The sequence below is a fragment of the Drosophila novamexicana genome, unplaced genomic scaffold (assembly GCF_003285875.2).
Source record: "Drosophila novamexicana strain 15010-1031.04,08,12 unplaced genomic scaffold, DnovRS2.1 tig00001209-arrow-arrow-pilon, whole genome shotgun sequence".
In the NCBI taxonomy this organism is placed as follows: domain Eukaryota; kingdom Metazoa; phylum Arthropoda; class Insecta; order Diptera; family Drosophilidae; genus Drosophila; species Drosophila novamexicana.
The window spans coordinates 267,363-288,798 of NW_020824843.1; the positions used below are offsets into that span (position 1 = coordinate 267,363).

At 39.8% G+C, this 21,436-nt stretch overlaps 1 protein-coding gene across 1 annotated transcript; it reads right to left on the minus strand.

Moving 5' to 3' along the window:
• Positions 1–341: 341 nt before the first annotated feature.
• On the minus strand, positions 342–1,612 carry LOC115766611 (V-type proton ATPase subunit D 1). Its single transcript, XM_030710600.1, has one exon. It carries the CDS (start codon positions 1,401–1,403, stop codon positions 405–407), a length of 999 nt encoding a protein of 332 aa, XP_030566460.1. The 5' UTR covers positions 1,404–1,612; the 3' UTR covers positions 342–404.
• Between the last annotated feature and the right edge of the window lie 19,824 nt (positions 1,613–21,436).

The following is a 21,436-nucleotide window of genomic DNA, read 5'->3' on the forward strand; positions in this document are numbered from 1 at the left end:
ATATTACAGATCGGAAAGCCATCTTCGGCAAGCCCAATTACCCTTCTAGACATTTCTCTTACCGTCTTGCAGATATGTGAGAAAAATTGCGGAGCTTATATTTGTTATATTTGTTGAACAGAACCATTTTCCAGAAAATAATAAATAACTGCAATGGTGATAAGATATGGGCTGTGTTTATAAGGCGTGTATATAAGGCGCAAGGTAAAACTAAGAACATATGAGCGATGGACCTATGCCTATTCCTTTCTTTTCAAGAATATGTTCACCGACCCTATGGTCGGACATATCTCCTTTGCTATTTGACAATGTTAAGCTAATGAAACAATTCTCTATGAATCGCTATTGATTTAATGATTCATTTGTGAGTAGCATAACTAATCATTATAAAGTAGGGAATAAACTTATGGGTCACTTTCGCTGGATGTGGATGAGCTTGGCTGCTTCGGTATATTGGTGCGTGCACGCAGGGAGATGAAACTGGCTTTGCTTGAGCGGGGATCACGCATAACTGTGCGCTGCAAGAAGACAGCGGCGTGAGGATCCGGTGGCGGTAGTTCCTCTCCACGTTTCAATGGAATGCGATGGTGAGAGTGGCGCTGCAGGTAAGCCTTACGCAAACGGTCCTCCACGGTTTCATTTTCAAATTCGTTGGAATCGAAACCCACATCGGCGACAGGATGCAAGTGACCGCCGCGCTTGATAAAAGCAGCCAGCTCCTCCTTCGTCATATTCTTGGTCTTGATTAGCTCTGAGAAGGCAATCTTGGCCTCTAGTTGCTTGGCCTGCGAACGTTTGAGTCTATAGAAATCCTCACGTTCGAACTCCTCCAGCTCGCCGTCGATGTAGTTGGAAGTGTTGATCAGCCGGGGTATGACCACGTAGTCCAGAGCGTTCACACGCATGTTGGTCTGATGCGAGGCCTGCAGCATCAAGCGCAACATGTACTCCAGCGATGCGTATTCGACGATCTCTTTTAGCGCCATTTGAAAGTACTTGCGCACCTTCTGGACCTGCTGGCCCCCACAGCTGAGCCCTGCCAGCGGAAAGGCGCCCTGTTCGTTCACCTTCAGTTCAAAGTAGTTCATCGTGATGCCCACAATCTTCTGTTGGCGCCGCCGTAGAAATGCAGTTGCAACACGACTGTCGGCCACTATCACGGGCTTGAAGTCCGTGCCCAACAGATTAGCCTTGGCCACCGAGAAAATGGCCGTGCGCATCATATTATCCACTTGCTCCTCCTTATCGGACATTTGGCTTTTGAGCTCGCGCAGCTTTAGATCGATCGCATCACGCTTACGTTTCAGCAGACCCATGCCACGCTTAGCGGCCCCAATCTTTTGCTTCATTAACACCGCATTGGCCCGAGATGGAAATATCTGCAGTTTATCGGTCATGGCCATCTTGCGGCTAGTCTAGTTCACTTAAGCTACCCCTTTCCAAGCCTACGTCTGAACTACTTTGCCTCGTTTCCTAGCAGTTTGCTTCGGGTAGTCTACTCACCCTCACCCTCCTTATACTCCCTGCCAGAATTAGGCTTGAACTACTCTGACTCGTTTCCCAGCAATTTATTTGGTTTCATTCCAGATTTTGAAAACTATATCTCATCTAAAAACTATGAGCCTACTACTAACAGCACCGGCTAATAGAGCATATTTATACTTAATCAATTTAAAGTTAATCTATTTGTAGCTTATGTTATATGTTATGTGTTATCCTAACTGGAATACAGTGTTAATGATTTTTAAGACAACAAGCCAAATATTTCTCCAGCCTTACTTATTTCACCAACTTAAATTAAATAGTCTATCTGCTATTACATTTATTAAAGCAATAATAGCACAACCCCAAACAGAACCTAACCACAAAAACACACCTAACCGTTAAACATCACCTAACCTCAAACAATACCTAACCTCAACTGCTGCAAAAAAACCAAAAGGCTTTTTTTAACTTGGTGTCCACCTCAATTTAACAGCAACAATAACAACTGTGCAACTTCAACTACAAACTGGAATTGTAGCAGGAAATGTATTTGTCTCTTGTTAACTCATTCACACACACACACACACAAACATACACATACACAACACACACATTCACCCAAAGGATTTGAAAAAATGTTTGCTTTTCAATTTCTACAACGGCTCTTTCAATATTTTCATTGCATTTCCGTTATAAAAGTATTTTTCTTAGTGCAACTTGGGCTTGTTATGATTTCAACTTGTTGCACGTGAAATGCATAACATAATTTTTATTGCGCTTGCAACTACAACTGCGAATGGCTCTTTGGCCCTAGAATATAATCCAGGCACGTAGAGCCAGTACCCAGTACCCAGTCCCAGTCTTAGTTCCAATCCCAGTCCCAGTCTCCGTCTCAGCTCCAGAGTCAATTCTGTACACGGAAGTTTTGCCTGAGCAGCCAAGCAAAACCTAGCCAAACGAATCTTAATGCAATTCTTAAAGTGCAAGTGCCTCAAATTGTGTGGCTTTAATTGAAACTCGGCGCAGGGGAAATGTGGGCAGGGAGGCGTGGCAAAGCGCACGTATCCAAACATATGCAATGGCAGTTGCCCTTGCCGCAGCTCGCATAAAAAATGTTCAAAGAAAAATCGGGCAAATGCAATTGGTTGCCTTCACAAACTTAAAAAGGAATAAAGAGCTTCAGAAACAGGCAATATTTTTTCTTTTCAAGTCTAAATTAATTTCCTATGATTTTTGCATTAATATCGCCTGAAACCTGCCTGAAACAAGCCCATTGGCTTGCCCACGCAGAAGCCAGGTAACTTCTCTCGGAGCCCCTGCAATTGTTCCGCCGTTGATTGGCTTGAAAACCAGAAAGATTAGTAATTTTCTCTTTGCTCAACATTAAATACCCTTGTGAATATATTTTTTCTATGCTGAGAATAAAATATGTGAGTTTTTTTTTTAATGTATCGGATTCACGTGCCATATAAAAAAGCATTTGTAAAAATTTTTCTGCAGGCTCCTTGGGCCGAAAATAAATACAATATTTTGCAAAAACTGAGAGTCAGTGTTCTATTTCGTTTTAACTGTATAGAGTACGAATACGAATAAGTACAAGTATGTCTTTAATTTCCGACTGGAAGTAACGAAAAATACGAATATAATTCAATTTTTTGCATCACCTAATTAAAACTCGTTCAGTTCGTTTGACAACTGTTCAAATGGGCATTGCAGGGCGTGGCAAATTAACTTGGCCCACACGCCTCAGCAAAGCTGACAATATCCGGTTTAATGCTTACAACAAATACAAAAAAAAAAAAAAAAAATTGTAAAATAAATGGGGAAAAAATAAAGGCTGCAAAAAAGCGGCAGGCAAAACGAGCGTGAAATATGCTCGAGGCTATTAAACAGGACTCTGGCGAAAAGGACGCACGAATCAATGAACGAATTGAATTTCAATCAATTAATAAATGTGAAAATTATATAATTGCCGTCACTCTCTTGGCAAAAGGCAATTCGAGAGCCGACATTCCTGTGATATCACATAATATATGCAATTAAACATAGCTTCAAAGCGCTGCGTTGGTCATCAAGCCCGAATAGGCTTGACATAGTTAAATCCATTAAAGTTATTTAAATAAACTTAATCGATTTCAGTTCACTCAGCTAGAAGCTTTATTTTTTGCGGTTTAATGGTAGCTTATAATTTGTTATAATATTTATACAGTTTTGTCATTGAAGAATATTTAACTTTTATAGAATTTTTAGAATTGTACTATGAGTTTTTCGTAGTTCCTTTCGCGAATACTTAGCAACTATTTAGATATCTATGACCAATCATTATAATATGCTTGTACATACCTATAGAAATATTTTCCTTCGCATACCGATTCACCTGAGTCTCAACCACTGAACAACATTTAAGGAACTCCTTTTTATTTCTAAATATTTAAATTTGGTATCGTGCGTTGGGCTTGGGCCTTTAAAAAGTTGTACAATTGTGGCACAAAATCAACTTCAAATCACGACTGGCAAAATACATGCAGAACCTACTGTGGATGTGGTTATATTTATGCCGGCAGCCGGCATAGTACGACAGCAACAGCAACAACTAGCAGACAGGCAGACAACTACAACAATTGCAGTGGATGGTGGGACAAAGTTCCCACCAAGTGCTGCTGCTGTTGCTGCTGGTGGTAGCTAAACAAAACGTGTGCAACAAACTAAGCCATTTTTGTCGCCGCCCGTCTAAATACCAAACTTGGCTTATACAGCAGCAGCAGCAGCAGCCAACATCAACAACAACAACAAAGTGAAAATGTCCTGCGCAGCAGTCGAAAAGTTAAAGAAGCGAAAAAAAAAACAAATAAATCATGATTCATGACCAAAAGCCACAGAAATGCCAAAAATAAAAGCAAAAATTGCATAAAACTTGGAAAAAAATAACAACAAAAAATGGCAAACAGAGCAGAAAGGGATTTTGAATGGAAGAGGCGACGACACAAAATGTTCGTGATTCGAGCCTCTGACTTTTGCCGAAGCTGCGAACGTTACGAAAATAATGCGGAATATTTTTGAAAAAAACAAAAAAAATAAAACGAAGAACAAAAAATGAAACACAAAAATTGTGACAGAGCTAAAGTTGAGAATCGTTAGTTTGGTATCGGAATCGAGAGTTTCTGCCTTTGCCCTTGGCCTTTTCTTTCTTTTTTTTTTACTCCACAGTCATGTTGTCCATGTTTACAAAATGTGCCGTGTGCTAAGCATTTTTATCACGCAGCCCTCCCCCCACTCTGTGCAACTATACCTACCGCCGGCCTAGCCCCAAACAGGCTCCAGTTAACATTTTTTGTTTGCTGCTTGTCGTCGACAAAGTTCTTCATAAAAATCATGTTGTTTGGGCTTGTCTGACGGCCCGCTGGTCTTTCAAGCGCTCCTCCCGTTTTGCTGCGCCTCTTAAACGATCATTTTGTCATAATGCGACATTTAAGGAATTTTTATATGAATTCACTTAACGATCTGACGATCTGGCATTAGCGATGCGTTGCTCCTGACGCGTAGCTGCTCTTCGCTCAATTTTGATGCCTGCTTCGAGGTGTGGAATTGTAATTATGCGCTGTACTATGGTTCAATTTGGACAAACAGCTTTTGCATAAGACTCGAATATTAACGGCCTTTTAACTGAACACTTTTCGGAACTTGCCCTGGTCATCAGATCAATAAGGTATATGAGCATAGTGTCGGAAAATATACTTTTAAGTAGTCTGCCTGCTGGACTGTGACTACTTCAAGTACTCAAAGACAAAATAAGTACTTTTATGTTTGAACCTGGTTAAATACCCATATGCGAAGACGAGACGAACAGTATGGTGCATATACTAAAGAACACATTAGCAGAATGAGTATCGGTAAACTCATAAGAGGAGTCTAGGCGAACATTAGGGTACTTGACTACTCCTGAGCAAAACAAGTTCTTTTAGGTATGAACCTCGGCTATACGCATACTCGAATATAAGACTTATGTAGTCATAAGCATAATAAGTTTCAATAATATTCATATGCGAGTACGGGATGAGCATTTAATTAACAGAGCACTCATAATCAGCTTGAGTTCTTTTATGTATTAAAATCGGTAATACTTATACGTGAAGCATATGGAGTATCTATAATACCCGAGGAAGCGAGAAACATTAGAATACTAGACTTCCATTAAGTATATTCATAATGAGTACTCAATAGTACTCATGCTTGAAAATGAGACGGCAACTTAGAATATTTAAAAACAGAAATTAGTAAAAATGATTAAGAATAGTACTCATTCTAGAGATACATATGATTAGTATTTTAATAACATTAATAATTTATCTTCTTAAAAGAAAGTTCAGTTATCATATAATAACGTAACTTTACTGTCCGCTGAGCCCAGCGGCTATTTAGAAAACAGTTTTTGATCGTTTTTTTGCAAAGAAACTTCCCATAAAAATCAGGCTGCGCCCCACTGTGTCAGTGAATCGTTGTCAGACGCATTAAAATGGCCTCAGCAACAATGCGAGCCACATTAACAACCAAAGGAACATCAACAACTTACAACTTTGTCAGGGCTCCAACTCCAACTCAAATGAGGTTGAGGATGAGGATGACGACGATGATGATGATTTTTGCTGTTGTCGCTGTCTTGACTGCAGCTGCCCCTGGCCGTACCTTGCCTCAATGCCTGACTGTCCCTTGGCTACCTTGAGCGGACAATTAACTTGCTCGCTGACTTTTAAAAAGGCATTGGCTGACATTTTTACGCGTGTACATGATTTTATTTGCCTAGTTGTGTGCTCTGGGTAATTATGGCACGTTAAAGTGTTAATGTGCCACGTTAAGAGGCAGGATCTCTCTCTCTCTCTCTCTCTATATATATATATATATATATATATATATATATATATATATAAATATAAATATATATATATATATATATAAAAATAAATATATATATCTCTCTCACTCTGTGTCAGTTCAATTCCTTTAGCTGCAGCGAGATTTGAGCAAAGCTCTAGTTTAAGTTTAGTTCGTGATGAAGTCATTTGTGTGTAAAATATACGACTGCGGCCATGTGGCTGGGCCAGTTGGCCACTCATATTTTAACAGTTTTTAGTAATATGACCAATTAGCTGGCCGTTGTCAACAAGAGGCAGACAGTTGGCTCCACGTTTATTTGCTTGACAAACTGAGTAACTGGTTTTGTGCTGCAAATAACTGTAAGCCTAGGTCAGGCTTCCCAGTGGAGCTCGATGCCTTAAGCCCGGTCTGGACTGTCACCTGCTCCGCATCAATTGACGTTATTGATTCGCAGCCCACAATTTGCCGCTGCCACCCAATCGCCATAAGTTATTATGTCTGGCAGAACTGGTTCTCTGGCTGTGGCCATCGACATGTATAGATTGCCATTGCCTATTGCCTTTTTGCCTGTGCGCCATGTGTGCCATGTGTGCCGCATGTTTCTATGCCTCAATCCTCGATTCACATCCTCAAACTCAAGCTCAACCTCATCCGCCTCTTAAGGCGTTCGAGAAAATTGCATGACAAATAAGTTTTGTGTGTCGCAGACAGTTGACATTTTTTATGCTGAGTTATATGACGCTGTCTAGCTGAATGGGGCATGCAACGTGCTGCCGCCATCATCCACACTCCTCCTTACCCCCACGCCCATCCAAAATGGCTGGGCAAAATATTGATTTTTATAAATGTGAGCCACATGCAAAGTTGGCAGTTGTTAAAGCGAACCAATTGCCGGGGCATCATCAGGAGTTTTCTTTCCCCTTGGACCTGCCGTAAAGCCAGCTGTGAGCTTAATGGGATGTGTGGACAGCCATTCAGATGATGCTTACGATATTGGAGAACGTTAGTTAAATGAAGTAAGTCTGACGAGGTTTTCTTTTCTATTTTTAAATAGTTCTCAAATTTATTTGATATCTTTGAAGAAATTCAATATAGGGTAGCATTTTTTGGGTATTTCAAAAAATACCCTCGGAGGCAGCCCTTTTAATCAGTTCGAAAATTCATTTGTTTTCAATGTTATGGGTTAACATTTTCTATTATATCAAATTATTGGTTAATTATTTACCAACTTCTCTACTTCTATGCTGAATTTGGTGAACTTGACAACTGTTGTTCTCTGATTGGCTTTATGGAATTACTTAATTTCACACACACACTAGTTGCTGGCATAATTGTGAAAATGTTTTCATTATAAAATTTCCATTTGCCCATTAGTTAAATTACTTGACAGCCGTAAATCAATTAAAAGGTCTATGCGAATTTCTTGCATTTGCCAAAGTAACTGAGAGTAGAGTGCTGCCCGTTCAGTTCCCTCCTGCTGCCTGAGTAACAGTCTAGGCATTTTAATTGAAATTAATTAGCCAGCACATAAGACATGGCTGGTTAACTAGCAAACGAGACCCGCAAAGTTGAACAAGAAATGTAGCTAAACGGGGGTCTGAAACTCGTCAGGGAGGAGGCGTTGGGGTGCTGTTAACGACAACAATAAGCTTCAACTACTTCACGCCAATTGTTGACAGTCAGTCGTCACAGGCGGCGCACAGAACCCAAGAATGAGACTCAGATGGAACCGTGGCCGCAATAGCAACTGGCAAAAGCGTGGGCAAGGGGGGGCTTCAATAGCAGTCAGAGACGCAATTGAAGTTGGGAGTCATTGCAAATATGTAAGTTGCTGCTGCTGATGCTGCTGCTGGCACTTGGAGGTGCGCCGGCATTTTGTCAGTCGACGGCGGCAGCATTCGTTGTATGTCAATCATTTGGGGCCAACATGTGAATCTTTTCCACATGAGCATTAAAGGCGCTCGGCTGGAACTGGCAGCGTATGCGCCGTTGCCAACTGAGGCGACGCACTGCATTTGCCATTTATGACAGTTGAAATGTCAAAAGAACAACAGACTGAAGCCAAACACAAGGCAGCAGCATTTGCAAGTGCCAAGAGCTCCTTTGTACAGCTCGTTGTCATGTGCACAGCTGTTTTTGATCTGCCACGGATGCGCTTCATTGCCCCAAAAAGGGGTGACGTTGACCCCCAACACCCTCCCCACTTTCCCACCCACACACAAACACCACACTCACTCGCCGTCGCAGTCACCTCGTAATTCATATTAAGTAGCTATTAAAAAGGGTATTGCAAATTCTTGATTACTTTTGTAACATTTAGTTCAGAGTTGTGTACTATTTGAAAATATTCATGTGGCCCATAAATCGCACTTGTTTGCACTAAAGATCACATATGTCACTCGAAATATCTTTGAATTTCATTTGACTAAAGAGTTTTTTAATTTTGAACATCTTAAAATTTATAGCAGACTTTGTGCATTCTATTTTTACCCAAAACAAACTTAATAAAATATTTAAAAAATACAACCCAATTTACAAAATATTTTAGATCTTCTGCGATTCTTTTATAGTTTACAACTGAAATTTACCTAGGGTATTATAATATATATGCTTAAGCTTAGCAATATGTTTGTAAAATTGCAACCGAAATATAAAGGTCTTGTTGAGCATTTGCGGTTCGTTATAATATGTACAATTACAGTTTCCCTGTATATTCATCATTCTAAAATACTACTAAGATTTTAAAAATTTAAAAACAAATTTTTATTATAATATTTTGAAGCAAAGGTGCATCTCTATTCAAAGTGTTTTGTAAAGCATTTGCAATTCGTTCTTGTCTCTTCGGAATTTTGCGCCTTTATTTTCGGGTGCTTTTTAGCATTTTAATTGTGTGCAGTGTGGACAGATTTGTTGAAATGCTTGTTAAAAACACATTTTTATGTCAAAAGGAAATAGTCGCTTGGCTGCCAACACACACAAATACACACACACACACATACGCACACTCGCACACTCGCATTTTGAATGTGTTATTTGAGCAATGAGCGAAAGGCGTAAAAATCTGCGTAATTAAATTTTATTTCGGGCCCTATGCGAGCAGCTGCTGGCGAGTGGTGTTGAGCGATTGCTGCCGCATGCGCTACGCTGGCTAATTAGCTGCGCTGTGGCACACAAAAATTAAGAGAGAGAAAAAAACGGAACATCAAAGCCAGGCACGTGACCCAACCCAAACTCAAACCAAAACCTAGAGCCAGCCGGCCAGGAAACGTAACTGGAACACCTTGGCAGCCAGCACCCAAGCAAGACAAATCCATTGACGGCTGTCAAATTAGCAACGCAAATTGCAAACACACACACATATAGAAATGTATCTGTAATGTAAATGTATGTATCTGTGCCTTTTGGGCTGCGTATCTGCTTATCTGCATAATTTTCGCACACATATTTATTTCGCCTCTTTATGCGGCCACTTATTTAGGCTTGTTCTGGCGCTCAAGTGCCACTCGTTTTGCTTGCTTTTTGTTGTTGCCCTTTTCGCTGCCTGCATACCCCTGGTCGCACCCCGACCCCAGCCAGCTACCCCATCTTCAGCCCCATTTCCATCATTGCTGCTTATTCATTTCAATTCACTTGATGTCGGCGCTGCGCTTTCATCTTTCGCGCTCATCCAATGCTTGCCACATGGTGGCATAGTCGTCATCCTCATTGTCAGCGTCATCAACGCTTCTTGCACTCCAATAATAAGTAACATCCCAGCAAAACAGGCAACAGCCTCACGCTGATTATCTCCGAATATTGAAATTACGCGCAGGCGTTGCATTTATTTGGCATTGATATACTTGCATATCTTTGTCAAGGGGTAGCTGGCAAACAAAGCTGATTTAAATAAAACATGACAGTCTTGTGCGGCATACAATATCATCGATTGTCGTTACCGACTGTCGAATATGACTTTTGGATGATTCTCTAATTTTATAAACGGGGAATTTTAAATGCCCAATATATATCAGGAATCTCTAGAACTTTGGTGAAAGTGAAAATATGAATGGGCTCCATATATTACATTTACGTTTGATATTTTTCGCATATGATATGGAAGCGTTTATTGGTAATTCAAAATCCGTTCTATGGTTTTATTCAACGTCTATAGTCACTTAAGCATTTTCTTCTTAAAGAGAAAGCAGCTCGTCGCATCGACAGGTCGTTAATTCACACGATTATACATTGGGTTATGCCATTGCCGGAAGGTGCTTTCTATGCAGTTCCACATCTGTTTGTTTTTTGAAGGCGTGTTAAGCCAACGATGTCATCGACCATGATGTGAGCCATAAAAACGAGCAGCGTTGACAATTTCAAATATATATATATATAAATATATATATATATATATATATATATATATAATACATACAATAATATATTCCACATGAGTGGCATAAGACAATATTCTAAGCGAAATAAAAACAGAACCGAGGGAAAAAATATAAACATTACCAAGGCCATCACATTTATGAGTTGTACAAAGATGTGAAGAGTTTTCACATGTGTGAGTCAGCAGGTCCAAAGATCAAACACAACAAGAAGATATAAATACAAATCATAAAAGTATGGACTGCTCTTTAGGGAACTGGCAGGCCACCGACAGGCTAAACCTGGACCACGCCTCGTGTCATATAAATTCTACCAAATCCAGAAACATAAAATTTTGTTGGATTTTCTTGCCGCATAAGAATTTAACATGTTTTACAAGCAATCAAATTGCATTTTTCACATAATACACGAAAAGACTCGAACACAATTTAAAGTTCTCTTGTGTGTGAGAGTGTATGTTTGCAGAGTGGGCGTCATAAATAGCTGAAAAAGGGGTATGTAGAGGGGGCCTCCTAAGAACTTAAAGGAATTCACAAGTTGCCGCTAAAATAGTCGAAGAGATTAATATGCAACAAAGCGATGCTTTATGATGGACCCAGGTTAAGTTCTGCCTTTGGACTCTCGTTTATGCTGAGAAGAATTTGTTTACCTTTCGGTCCAGTCGTCGAAAATTGTACCCTGTAATCAGAATGTAAAAGGGTCTGTTGGGCTTATAGAACTTGTTTTAAGACAGTTTCAATTATGTCAACTTATTCACTAGTCTCACTATCAATTTGATTAGTTCATGAAATTGGGGTATCAAATAGCTTGCACATTTAGTTAAGGCTCTTTAAATTAACTATTAGGCCTTGTTCCAAATTCATTAACTTATATTAAAACAACTCAAATATTTGATACTAAAATATTTTAATATTATTTTACCTAAAGTATTTACTTAAAAAAGGAAATGATTGCGGATATATACCAGATAAAATATTTTTCTTAATAATTTCTTAAAATGTATTTAAATAAATTTAAAAGTAATTATATATAAATAATTTATTTAGCATTTCATTCAGTTACTGTCGAGGGTAACTGCTCCGTTGAGTATACTCTCAGCTCTTCCATTCCTGGAAGTTGTTTACGATGCTTGAACATTGTAAGATCTGTTATTTTGTCTGTTTGTCTACGGAGTGTTTTGTTCCGCACAAAGTCTCGTTCTACCGCTTCATTTCGCGCAATTTGACAATAGACAATGACGATTGATGGCCCAATGCTTGGCTCGGTTTTGGATGCGAGGCAAATTACATGCATTTAATCAAACGCGTTCTGGAATTTCATTTGTTTATTTGTCTGTTTGTTTTTGACGGAAAGTTTTCAACGCCGGCTACTGATAACGACTTTTGTGCATTAAGCTCTATTATAACGCCTGAAATTACAGATGGCGCAGCATGTGAAAACCCGGTCTATGCGGAATCCTCGTCGAATCCTTGTCGTTTATCTAGTCGAGGCAGACAGCCTGCGACTGCCTGAAGCGATAGCATAGTTGGGCTTAGTGGGGGGTTGGGCTTGGCTGGGACGTTATGTGCCGGGGGGTTTTGTCATCTGCGAAACACTCGTTTAGTGTAATTGGGCCAATGGCGCTTCGAGTTACACCCACGCAACTATGAGCGGTGGGAGGCAGAAGCGACTGTTGCCAACAAAAGTCTGGCAACAAAAACTGCAAACTTTTTGGGGTAGGCAAACAAAAATAAAAAATAAAAGAAACAGAAATAAAAAACCCACAACAACATCGACAAGGCGGTATATATATAAATACTACTACTATACAGATATATATATATTTTTTGGCTGGCCAAAAAGTTTTATATTTTATGACAGCCAAGCCCAACCAGACGCAGTCTGCCAGACAAACAGATAGACAGACGGACAGACAGAAATGGCAGCGACATTTGAGCGACACTTGCAGTTTACAGAGATGAATTCTGAGCCGGTGCTGAGTTTAAGGTTAGGCCGTAGTTTGGAGGGCGGTAAACCGTTTGGATAAACTTGCAGACTTTGGACGTACCCTGCCCTCAGCTAGACAGACACACAAAAACTGACAGACGGACAGACAGACAGTCAGCTGTATATAATTACAGTTACAGTTACACTTTCACTAAACTGCCAGCCAAAAAATTGTATCTCGCCCTCTCTCTCTCTCTCTGGTTTCCCATCTGTGCGCACATGTCCCGCAATAAAGTTAAAAGTTGTTTGGAACATTTTTGAAGTGCTCTGTGACCCCTTTTAAAGTGTCAACCAAATGGCATTTGCCCTGACGTCTGTCGTTTTAGCATAGTTTTTTATGCCCACGATAAAAAAAACTATGGTGAGTCATCCAGAGTAGAATTAAAGGCACGTTAGTTCAATTAAATTTAAAGCACAAGAAAAACAATAAGCGAAACACTTAAGATAATAAAAGAGTTTGTTGTTGATTAGATTAAAGGAAGTTAGATAAATTATTTGGGAGTCATGATTATTTTATTTTTTAATAATTAACTAAAGTCATCGCTATTGCTTTGATAATTCTTTGATTTTGTAGAAATTCCAGTTATAAAAAATTCTGTTAAAAAAAATATTATGAAAAAATGCTGTGCGAGATAAATTTAATAAAATTCCAGACAACGAAATCTCATAATTAAAAATTTAAACACAAAGCTTTTCTTTTTGCAGTTCAATAAGAAAAGCTTTATAAAAATTTATTGAAAAAAAAAAGAAAAGAAACCCTTGTACCTTATATTTGAATGGGTTCAGGGTATAAAAACAAGAATAAATTCCAGTCAACTAAAACCACTTTAATCAAGACGAATATTTTGTATATTTTTGTATATATTTATTATTTTATTAAAAATAGAAAAGAAGAAAAAGAAATTTCCATAAAATAAAACCCAGGTTCACATCATAACAAAAATCTTTTAAAAAATATTTTCGTACACAAGTATAAATTCCAGTGAACGACAACTCATTGTTAAAAATGAGAACATCAAATGCTTTTTTTTATATTTCAATTAAAACGAATTACAATAAAATTGGTTTAAAATTGTTTTTCATCTCTCTCTCTCTCTCTCTCTCTGTCTCCCCCTCTCTCCCTCTCTCTCTCTCTCTTTTTCTCTCTCTCTACGTAGATTTTCAATAAATTTGCGCCTTTGTCTTAAAAATTCGTCTTACATATTCGAGCTGCGCTCATAAATCACTTGGCAGGCATTACTTAAGCCGCTTTGCACTAAATCTTTGCTGTGTAATGGCACAAAGCAGCGACCTTAACGATCTGCTGACCCACTCACTAATCATAATTGCAGTTCCTTTGGCTTTGCTGAACTTTCACTTTTACTGGCTCGCATGAAAGTGTAGGTCAGCTTCATCAGCTTTGCCTAAATGCGCTTTGGGCCAACAATTTAGAATGAACACAAATAATGGTCCCACAGGCCTAATAGCTATTGGCTGCAGGGTGTGCGATGGTTGGACTTTGCTCGTTGCAAGGTAGAAAATCTTGTTTGGCATTTGAAATTTGTAAATTTGCAACTCGCACACTTTTTATGCAGTTCTCGAGCTGCTGTTCAAGGACATTTTAATTATTCAGCCTTATTTTCGCAGACCTTCTTTTTTTGTGCTTTACAAACAGCTTGCACTTCCGGCTGCCGCTGCCGCTGCCGCTGCCGCTGTCACTTCCGCTTTTCCCTCGGACGCCATTGTTGCGCTTGTCTGTGGCAGCAGGCTGTTGCTGCCGGCGGCATCCGCGAAATGCACACAGAGCTGCTGCCTGCACTAGGAAAAAGTTTTTCCATTTCCTCAACGCACCGCTGCTGCTGCCGCTGCTGCTCCATTCTCCCCCAGCGGCAAACTTCGCTTGCGCTCTAATGGAACTTTAAGCTAGATTAATTTTTTAATTAGTTCTTTTGTTGTTGCCTTCGAGTGCCTTCTGCCAGCCAACCACTCGCGCCCGCTCCACGGCACATTGCCTAAAACATCCTTTGGCAAGTTTTCTTCGAGCTGCGCTCATTTGTAGTCGTATCCACTACAACGAGCAGCGCATGCAAAAACTAATTTTTAGAACACTTTTCTGCATATATTTTATTTATATATCCCGATGCGTCGAGAGAGACGAGAAGTAATTTGAAGCATTGAGTGGAAAGGTTGAAGGCTAATTTACCGTTTGTTGTTAATAGAATTAACATTTTAAAGGAGTGTGATAATATCTTAATTAACTGGCCCTAGTGGGGCAACTATTGAGTAGTACTATAGAAATGATCGGGAAGCAATCCTGCGGTTACCGCAATAGGCTGCGAGACGGGAAAGGATTGCAAGGTAGGCGAAATGGGTGGGACTTTACAGTGACACGCAATTCTCCCGATATATTGTCTGGGCTCCAAGTGTATTGCCAAGTTTCGGCTTAGTTTTTAGTAAAAATGTATAACGTTTAGTATAAATTGTGTGTTAAAATATATCTATACTGCATTTATAACGGAACTTTGAGATTTGTGTATTTATTGATTATAAATTATAATTATAACATTTTCCTGGCAACTCTGATTTTTAGTAAAGTAAAGAGTTTAATAAGAACTCTTGAATATACTCAGAGCTCGCGTCCAAAGTGTATTTATTTTTGTTTCTGAGATTTGAGATTAGTATAAATAAGATGACCCTTATTTTACGAAGCCCTTTACCCTTTCCTTTACATAATAAAAAACTATAAAAGGAACTTTATTTTTGGAATTTTGGCAATTGCTTTAGTTTAACCACTGACAGATCGCAGCTGCTGGCCTTTTAAATTTGCGGCCAGCTATAAAGTGCGCAATTTTATTGAAAAAATCCTTAATTAAATTTCCGTTTCAATGTGTCAAAGTGTGAACAACACAATAATTTGGTTCTTTATTAACTGATGCCGCTGCTGGAGGGGGCGTGGCAGCAGCAGCAACAGACAGCGGCAGCAACACCAAAGGCAACAATCTAGGCAGCAGCTGCACGAAATCCTTAATAAAGTTGAACAACGTGCATGTGTGTGTCTGTGTGTGTGTGTGTGTGTGTGTGTGTGTGAACGCGGCTATATCCTGCCACCGGAGGTGTCAATTTAAAGCCAATTTAATTTGTGCGACTGGCGGCAGCAGCGACTTTGCCAACTGCCCCAAAGAACTTGCAACACGCATTTTAAAGCCGCGCTTGCAGCTTGCAGCAAAAGAAACAAAAATCAACTTGAAACCGAATTCGTTCGCTCGTCAGCGGCAGAGGGAGTGTGGGACTGAAGGGCGGGGTGGGCTCTGTAGGCTGCTGTTCTCTGGCAGCAATGAAAATTACAATTTTTAACTGCGTCTGTCTCGGCAATGTTGCTGCTGTTGTTGTTGTTGTTTTTGTTGTTGTTGCTCTGCATATGCCGCTTTCAATTAAAAAGCATTGGGCAACGCCACGAGTACTGGACATTGGACACGCAGTGTGTGTGCCACATGTGTGTGTTGATGTGTTGTTGTTGCTGCTGCTGCCTTTTGCCAACGCATTCGAACCAAATGTGACAACAATGGCAACAGCCTCAACAACATGAGCAACAACCAGTGCGACCTAATTTGAAAGCCAATTTAAAGCTCTTGCGAAATGCCAGAAGTGTCGAAGGCGGTGGTTAGGACGAGGCGAGGTTGAAGTTGCATGCAGCTGCAATTGAAGTCCACGTTCAACGAGTCAGCACTATGCAGTGTTGTAAAGTGAGCGACTTGTCAGAGAGGAGAGCCCAGAAGAGAGCAACTTTTTATTCCCTGAACCCATTAAAAATGGGTATAAGGGTATATTGTATTTGTGAAAAATCCAAATGTATGTAACAGAAAGAAGAAGCTTCTCCGACCCCATAAAGTATATATTTTCTTGATCAGCATCAATAGCCGAGTCGATCTAGCCATGTCCGTCTGTCTGTCCGTCCGTCCATCCGTCCGTCCGTATGTATGAACGCAAGGATCTCAGAACCTATAAGAGCTAGAGACTTGAAATTGTAGATGCTTGAAACTTGAAAGATGTAGATGCTCCTAGTTCCCGCGCAGATCGAGTTTGTTTCCGATAATCGATAACTTACTCCGTTTTCAAGCAATCGATAAAAATCGATATCGATATCCGGTTTTTTGGGCAATTTTGGTAAATAATAAGAGCTAGAGTCACCAAACTTGACATATAGCTTCTAAAATAGAATATATATATGCATTTGATGTTGGAAGAGGAGGGTTCAGGGTATCCCCTAGTCGGGAGTTCCCGACTAGAACTTCTTACTTGTTAAAAATATAAAAGGAGCTTTAATATATTTAAAACGAATTTCTTTGGGTTTACAATATAATATTATACTATAATACTATAATAATATTATAATATAATATAACCTGTTACTTTATATAATTAAAAATATATATAGAAGTAATATACATGTATTAAATTTAATAAATTGAATTGTTCATTTTTAGCCCTTACAGATCGTTATTCAATTATATAAAGAAAGCAATCAATTTCAAAGTAACAATTTGAAATCTTAATAAATAAAAATAGTCGAGGTAAGGTTTGGCTCTATTTTAGCTAGAACAATTTTTGTTTGCTTTCATGAAAAGATTTTGTTTTTAAATTAATAACAATTAATGTAACTGTCGCAATTCAGACAAATAGAGCCCGAACTTGGATGGGCGGGTATTTACTTAACGATTAGAATAGAAGCTAATCATACCAATTTCAGAACAACTTTTGCTAGATTGTAATATTTCCCAAGATTGAGATATATTTTCCAGGATAATTTTCCGAAAAGGTATAGCACTCAACGAACGGACTTTATATGCCACAGAAATCTGGAAAGCTTCGAATCAATTTAAGCTGTATTTAAGAACAATTATCATTATAACTTATTGTGCTGGTTATCCCAACAAGAGCTGCACTCAGAAAATGTATTACCGATGGCTAAAAAAGCCCCCAGGCATCTGTTCATCACAATAAAATATTCTATATACGCCACGGCTTTGGGTCGCAGACATTTGGTAACCGAGGAGGGCAAATATTAAGCCGGGCGATAAAGCTCGTCGACTTGCTCTTGCTTGTCATGTAAAACACAAAACTTGGAGTCGCAGTGGCTGCAGTGCTGAAAAATGCTAAATGGCAAATGGCAAATGCTGCAAGTGGCGACAAGTCGCAGCCTTTGCACATTTGTAGCGAGTCGTAGATACTTGTACTCGCATTCGCGCTCGTAACCATGCAGCACGCCGCTACCTGGCAGAGTTTTTTCCGACTTTTTGTTGTTGTCAAAGACAAACTGCCGTGTATTAAATTCTGGCCCAAAAAGACCAAATGCTGCGACACGTAAATGGAGCAGCGTGTGAGATGGAGGGCGCGCCAAAGGGCAGTGGCAGAGCTACAGAATTGGATTTGCTGTTTTGTGCATGAGACGGTTCGTTTGCCAGCAGGAAAAACTTATCTGGCCAGACGCTGCAGCCAAAGCAGAGCTTTACTCTAAGGCCAGGGCATAATGCAGCTACCTCTCCTCTCCTATCCAACTGCAACGCCTAGTGACATAGTTTCTATGGGCAGGGCTGCTGTTAGAGGGGATATATTAAAATTTCCGGCCGGACAGTTTTATTTTTATGCAGCCTCTACGCCCGGCCACCTTTATCAATGTGCTACATTTTATTTTACTTCAACTGCTGGCACCCTATACCTCAACCTGCCCCCCACCATAGCTCTTTGGCTATGCAAAAAGCCAAGTCTCTGCAAATGGATCTTTCGCCCCCTCTCTCTCTCTTTCTCTCTTTTTGCGGCTGACAAAAGTTGTGCGCAGTCAGTTGACATAAATTTTGTTAGCCTACTTTTGGCCAAAATTGCTTACAGACAATGCACAGGAGCAATGCGCTATTATTATCCAATTTTTTTTGTGAATGGTCGTGGAAGTGGTGAGGCTGGAGTGGGGAAGGAACAGAGCGTGGGGTTACCGAAGGTAGCTGTGCAGTTGCCAAAATAAACCATTAAATGCAGATAATTGCATAATTTCACTTTTTATGGTGCCGCATGTGAAAGTGGAATGGCATTTTTACTTTGGCGGGTCACACTGATTTTAAATATATAACGACAACAGATAAAGATGGTTAAAAGAATTTCAAGCAAATATTCTGGAGAGTAGTACCCATAAACAGACATTTTCTTATGATTTGTTATGAAAATTAAATTTTATTACTTTATTAATAATAAAGGTTTCTTAACATTTCTTTAGTAATACAACATACTTTAAATACGAAAAAATTGATTACCTATTTTTAAAATTATGTTAATAATTTGAATAGATCGTAAAAGGTTTCAAATAAAAATAGGTTCAATTTCATGTCCATCAACATGCTTCTGACTTTATAAAAACAATATTTTTAAATCCATATCTAGTTTAATATCGCTTGGAAACTTGACTGTTTCGCTGACTTCTTGTTGATTTTGCTGATTGCTGGAAAACAAAAACAACAAAAAAGGGAAACAAGCAATTTTTTAATTAAAATATTACAGGCTACTTAATGTTGGGGGCCATAGTTCCAGCTAACGGTTAACAGCGCCGCATTCGACGCTGCATGCAACTAAAAAATAAATTTAATTATGCAAAAAGTGCGCGCTGCACTCAGCTCGAGGGGAGCAGCGGCCCCTGCAGGAAATTATTTCAATTGTATGCACTTGAAAAAAGTATATAAAAAAATAAAAGAAATAAAAAACCCAGTAAAAGAAGAAGCAGCAGCAGCAGAAGCGAAACGAGCATTTCAAGAAGACGTCGAGCGGCAGTCAAAGCAGAGGCCAGCGGCAAGTGCCATACTTAGATGCAGCTGGGCTGGGGCATGGGGCACAGTTGTTGCACAGGTCGTCGACGCGGCCATTTGAATGAGGTGCTGACTGACTGACGTTGGCCAGGCCAGAACAGAACAGAACAGACCAAAAAAAGAAGAGAAAAACAGTTGGCATTGCCAAGCAGCGATTTTCAACCTGAAGTACTTGCAGAGATGGGCAACGACGGTGGGACATGCAACCGGGCGGCGGGGGGCAGCACACTCGTTTGGCGGTTTAGGCTACCTTTCGCCCGGGCCGAGTGGCACTTTTCGGAAATTCAAATTTCCGATTCTTGATGATTTTATTTAAATTTGCGTATTCGAGTGTTTGTTGGAGGCACTTCAAGTGCCGACTGACGGCCCCGACTACGCCGCTTGCCCCTGGCCCTGCATCTGCCAGCATTCGGTCTTTTGCCTTTGTTTTTTTTTTGGCGCAAATTGTTGAAATTGGCTGGAATTTGTGCGTTGCAAAATTGGCCACGTCTTCGAGGGCTTTGCCTTTTAGGCCAATTAACATAGTGCAGCTTAACCATGATTTATGTTTTAGGACAGACGCTTTATTTTTCGGAAACCCTCATTATCATATCACTCTGGCAGCTGCAGCGAACTCAAGTGTGCGAAGGTCAGCCACAGCCACAGCCACAGCCGCAGCCACTCGCTCACACGCCCACAAAAGAGGCTGCTGCTTGTAGATAAGGAAGAGCCACACACACGTGTGGGCTGGGCGGCAGGCGACGGGCGGCAGGGCTGTTGCATCTCTCGGCGCTGTGAAACGCGCGCGTGCAGCATTCCCATTAGGCAAATGCGCAGCTGCCCCTTAGATTTTGCCCACAAATAGGCGTGGACAAATCTACATTTTCCAGCAGTTATTTATGATGTTTCCAATACCCGAGCGTGGCTAACTTAGATTTGAGATAGTCTTGTGTTACATTAGCCGAAACGTTGTCGCTTCGTTTCTGATCCCTAACTTGGTGGTCATTTGTAGCCACGTTTTGTGTGTGGCTTTAGCATTGTTAAGGCCTCTGGGCGTGGCAGCTGCTGATCCACACACAAGTCAAATAGTTACCCTTGTTACTTCCGTTGCGCGTCGTTCTCTCATATTACATGAAACAATAAATTTCTCATAGAGCGCTTTGTACGATGATGTTATCGCCCGGTTAGCTAAGTCGATTGCCGGTGGGGGTTCTCTCTTGTATGACATGACAAATTGCGTCGAAAATAACCAAAAGTTACTTTGGGAAACCTAATGCGTAGTTGGGTGTAAATAAAGCCAGCCAGTATGAGCGAATTATAAAAGTAATTAATTCTTGGAAAACTCTCCTAATCGTTATAATAGTATAATAGTTTAAGGATAAACGTACTTACATGTCTACCAATATAACATTTTCGATTTTTCTAGTTCGTATAAATTTAATATTCAATAGGATTTCAGTCTATATAAATAATATACATTTTAGCATTCTAGAGTACCCAATAGTCTTAGTAGTTTTCGAGTTTAATGGGTACAACTTATATAAATTGGAAAGGACTATATTCCATGTTTCAGGCATATGTGAATTCATCTTTATGACATTAATATATATGTAGAATCTGCTGTATCTATAGGAGATTTATTCCCGGACCCACTCTTCCACACACAGACGTTTTATAAATAAGATAAAATCTGCGGTTTCTGTTTAATTTCTACCACTTTTCATAAAAGAACACATATACCAAATTTTATATAACTAGCTCTTTTATTCCCCGAGTTCTATGGTTTGAGCTTATTTAAGATGGGAACAAGTAGATGCCCGCAAAAATAGCGTAAGCTTCATGATAAGCTGCAGTTTTCTTTATAAAAGATTCATTCCCAGACTCTCACAATCTTGTCTTGCTGTTTAACCGTCGTT

What these genes read in the sequence shown, in the direction of transcription:
- LOC115766611 (XM_030710600.1), bottom strand. Translation starts at nt 1,403, where the DNA reads ATGGCCATGACCGATAAACTGCAGATATTTCCATCTCGGGCCAATGCG.